The sequence below is a fragment of the Mustela lutreola genome, chromosome 3 (assembly GCF_030435805.1).
Source record: "Mustela lutreola isolate mMusLut2 chromosome 3, mMusLut2.pri, whole genome shotgun sequence".
Lineage (NCBI taxonomy): Eukaryota > Metazoa > Chordata > Mammalia > Carnivora > Mustelidae > Mustela > Mustela lutreola.
The window spans coordinates 192,025,753-192,030,246 of NC_081292.1; the positions used below are offsets into that span (position 1 = coordinate 192,025,753).

At 44.7% G+C, this 4,494-nt stretch overlaps 1 protein-coding gene across 2 annotated transcripts; it reads left to right on the forward strand.

Moving 5' to 3' along the window:
- Positions 1 to 2,139: 2,139 nt before the first annotated feature.
- LOC131828198 (gamma-crystallin B) lies at positions 2,140 to 4,019 on the forward strand. 2 transcript variants are annotated; one of them, XM_059168994.1, is made up of 3 exons: positions 2,140 to 2,148; positions 2,244 to 2,492; positions 3,744 to 4,019. In XM_059168994.1, the coding sequence occupies exons 1-3, from the start codon at positions 2,140 to 2,142 to the stop codon at positions 4,017 to 4,019; spliced, it is 534 nt and encodes a 177-aa protein (XP_059024977.1). The 2 variants fall into 2 exon arrangements, with proteins under 2 accessions (XP_059024977.1, XP_059024978.1); XM_059168995.1 differs by having other exon boundaries at positions 2,244 to 2,486.
- Positions 4,020 to 4,494: the final 475 nt, after the last annotated feature.

The following is a 4,494-nucleotide window of genomic DNA, read 5'->3' on the forward strand; positions in this document are numbered from 1 at the left end:
GCCTGTGCCAGGCTGGGGCATCTGCCACCAGTGGTGGGTGAACCTCAAGGACTCTATTTGCTCTGACTGCACAGACCTTGCCTACGTTATTCCTCTTCTTTGCACCTTGCTTCAAGATCATACGCAAATGGTTGTCATCATTTGATTGTGAAATCAAAATTACCAAACAGAAGATCTTTGCAAAGTTAGACCAAAGCATCTTAATATATGATATTATCTGCAGATGGCACTTAGTCTCCATACAATAAGGAAAAGTATAGACACTGTGGTATCGAAACCCAGAAACACATTCATATTTTATATTTGATTGATGTACCAAGAAATCCTATTAATATTATCATCTTTAGCATTTATTAATATGAATGATATGATTTTTTTTACTCCTGGTATTACTTTACAATTTATCATGTACTTTCAAGTTCACTATCGCGATTGATTTCCATCCCCACTCCTATTTCATAAATGGAGAAACTGAAGCCTGAGAAAGTTAAGTGATTTTCCCAGGATGACACAACAGTAATGGAAACTGCAGAAGTGTCTGTGGATGTCTGTAGGTGTCGATCCTTGAATAAGTTCTCCACCAGTGATGCCTACTGAAACATAGCATGGTGTTTGTAAGTACTGGGAAGAAAAAGAACCTTAGAGGAAGCACTGTGAAAACAAGGCATGGGACAGGCAGGTAGGTGGTCACTGTTAGTGTCACTTGCTAGTGCTTACTCCTCTACCCACCAATGGTACAGGTCCTGAAATTACCACCCACCCCCCTACCCGACCCCATCCAAGTCCCTGATGGTCTAGCATTGAAAGCTGGCTAAATAACTGAGAAGTCTGAGTCTAGGCCTCTGACCCAAGGCCTTAGGTGGGAAGTTTATTACATGTTAATATAAATAACATATTTTTATGGATAATAACTGTATTTTCCAAAACAAAAATAATGAACAAAAAGATTGGAATTGCTTTACATTTGTACAAGCCTCCTTTATTTCCTATAGCCTCTGGGAAAACTCCACTTTATACCTGCACAAGAATAAGAGTGTAAAGGGTCACTAACTCCTTGGTATTATTATGAAAACTGTTTTGACCTTATGAACCCCTTGAAAGTGTCTCAGGGACCTCAGGAGTCCCCATACTACACTGTGAAGTTCATGAGATGGAGAGGCTCTGTCAGCTGGGTTGGGTCTCTCCAACATCTCAGAAGTCTGCGGATGGAGACCATTGGTATTTTGAAGGTTTTGACATTACTCCTTACACTAACTCAAACCTCCCTTCTCAAGTGAGCTAGAGTATCTAATGGTGATGAGGAAGCAAGATCTCTGGACGTTGAAGGAGGACAGGGACAAAAAAAGAACTAGCAGTACTCTGGGCAGCCACCAGCAGGAGGAAGGGTTTGGGCTCTTGGAGAGTTGTGAGGAAAAGGAGGAAGGCCTTAGCTATCGGCTTTCTTTTAGGTCAAAGCCAAGTATTGAGGGTCTACTATGTGCCAACCCTCTGCTCTAGGCCCAGAGGCAGAAAGGAGTCAGAGAGAATTCCCAGCCTCCAGGAGCCTACCCATTTCCAATCAAGTATCAGTTTTACTCAAGACAGACCCCAAAATAACAACAGTGACGACCACAGAGTCTCGGATGTGAACTAAGCTTTCTGCTTTTTAAAGCACTTTCACAGATTATTTCCCTTGATGCCCTCTTCCATAAGACTCATTGTTTAAATTCTGATTTTTAATGAAAGTTAAAAAACAAAACCAACCACCAGTCCCGGAGCAGAAGACAATACTTAGTTTGATTACCTTTGAGGAGTCAACTGAGCAGAGTAGGAGACAAAATAAAAGCACGGGGATAGGATTTCGCTCATCCTCTTGCTCAACTAAAAGAGTAAAAACTCTTTTCATTTTGGTGGCAACAACAGCTTTAGTGAATTAGAACAACCCGAACCTACCAGAAAGAATGAGAGTAAACCATTCAGCTAACCCCAATGGCCAGGGGGAGGAGGAGCGGGGAGCCGGCAAATCCCCTTACTCACCGAAATGGGCCCCTTTTGTGTGATTTCCTGCGGAGGCAGCAGTCAGGGCTGCTATATATACAGCGGCACTCCCCCTCGGCCCTCACAGCACCCAGCCAACGCCTCCTGCTCACTCGCTCCAAAATGGGAAAGGTAAGGGCCGGGTATCTGAGGCTCAGGGTGGGCCCCGGCTCAGCCTCTTCAGCGGGGGCGAATCGCCTCATGCTCCCACATCTTCCATTTTGCAGATCACCTTCTACGAGGACCGCGGCTTCCAGGGCCGCTGCTACGAGTGCAGCAGCGACTGCCCCAACCTGCAGCCCTACTTCAGCCGCTGCAACTCCATCCGCGTGGACAGCGGCTGCTGGATGCTCTATGAGCGCCCCAACTACCAGGGCCACCAGTACTTCCTGCGGCGCGGGGACTACCCGGACTACCAGCAGTGGCTGGGCCTCAGCGACTCCATCCGCTCCTGCCGCCTCATCCCCCAGGTGAGTGTGGCTCTGTCCTCGTCTCTGGTCTCTTTGGAAGTGAAAGCCATGAACAAATATCATTCTTCAACCAAATCATTCCAACTGGAGAGCAGAAAGCAAGAGTGAGCCCATTGCCTGCACTCCAAAGGAGGAGGTCTCAGATGGGAAGCCATTCTTTGTGAACTCTGTGGCTTGAATTTTCACATTCCCAGATTTTTGTATTTTAGATGTAATAAAAAGAATTAAAAAGCCAAAGACTAATTGAGAGAAAGCAGCACATGGGGAAAACAGAAGCTGCCATGTGTTTAAGATACAGCTCTCTAAAGTCGTCATTCTGAGTGGTATCCACTCAGAAATTATATATCAAAACTTCTAGATACAATCTGGGTCTGCTTAATTGATAAAAACACACTTGCTTGCTTTGGCCCACTTTTCCTTTTAATGATCTTCCTGGAAAAGATAGGCCCTGTCTTCTGGTTTTTATTCTAATTCCATGGTCAGTATTTATTAGCTCGGTGAGTAGTATAAACTAGAGGGAAGGCCAACTCCAAAGTGAAAGTTGGGGATTGAGTATTTCCTAGAGAGTAATTTGCACAGTTCTCCGAAGAATGTGCTGGAGTGTGGAAGGCATGGGCTATACTGTCCTCCAAGCTCAATGGAGATGATTTTTGCTGCTGAGGGAAATGAAGATGGCAAGGAAAGAGACCAGAAAGGAAGCTCAAGGGTCAGATAGGTTGAAATCTGAAGTGACACTGAGGTGATCAAAACAGAGACAAAGAAAATGTGTCATCTTCTTTTCTACAAAAGCTTAACAATCTTATGTTCCATGGTGTACACAAAACCAAAAATATTAGAGAAAGTAGCTAAATATTGATTCTTTTTCACAGAGTACTAGAGCAAATGGGACTTTGCTTTCCAATGCCTTACAATTTTCTTCTTCGAGAAGGACCTTCTGTAATAATAAGCCCTAACGTGATCAATTTTATCTGAGACAAACCTTAGCTCCCAAGGACAGAACCAGGTGGATAGCACTGAAAGGCTGCTGAGGTCTGTCCCTAGTATAGCCCAGAAATCATCAGATGCCTGGTGGGGAGGTGGGGGGGCGGTGGCGATGGGAGCAGGAAGGCTCTTTAACATGCAACGTGATTGTTCTGGAAGCAAACCCAGACTGCAGGAACTTCTGGGCTGGTGGGAGCAGGGAGGTGTAGGAGATAAAACTTTAATTTCTCTCCATCTGTCTTCATTCTACCTTTTCTTTTCTGTCTGCCTCCTCAGCACTCTGGCACATTCAGAATGAGGATCTACGAGCGAGATGACTTCAGAGGACAAATGTCAGAGACCACAGATGATTGTCTCTCTCTTCAGGACCGCTTCCATCTCAATGAAATCCACTCCCTCAACGTGCTGGATGGCTGCTGGGTCCTTTATGAGATGCCCAGCTACAGGGGACGGCAGTACCTGCTGAGGCCCGGGGAGTACAGGAGATACCTTGACTGGGGGGCCATGAATGCCAAAGTTGGTTCTTTCAGACGAGTAATGGATTTTTACTAAAGTATTTATGTTCTCCACTTTTCTCCTTTAGAATCCAATAAAATATTTAGCTTGTGTTTCTGGCACTATGGAGTCCTGCTTTTCTTTTCTTTTTTTTTTTTTTTTTTAAAGATTTTATTTATTTATTTGAGAGAGAGACAGTGAGAGAGAGCTTGAGCAAGGAGAAGGTCAGAGAGAGAAGCAGACTCTCCATGGAGCTGGGAGCCCGATGCGGGACTCGATCCCGGGACTCCAGGATCATGACCTGAGCTGAAGGCAGTCGTCCAACCAACTGAGCCACCCAGGCGTCCCTGGAGTCCTGCTTTTCTTTAAATCTATTAAAACTTCATAAACAATAATGGCATTTAGCCAAATATAATGACAGAAGTTTCCATGGCTGGAAATGATGTCTTATAAGGGGGATAAAGTAAAGGGTATCATTGCTAGTATTCTTTTAAAGACTAAACCATGTAGGCTCAGGGTTCAATTCAACTGG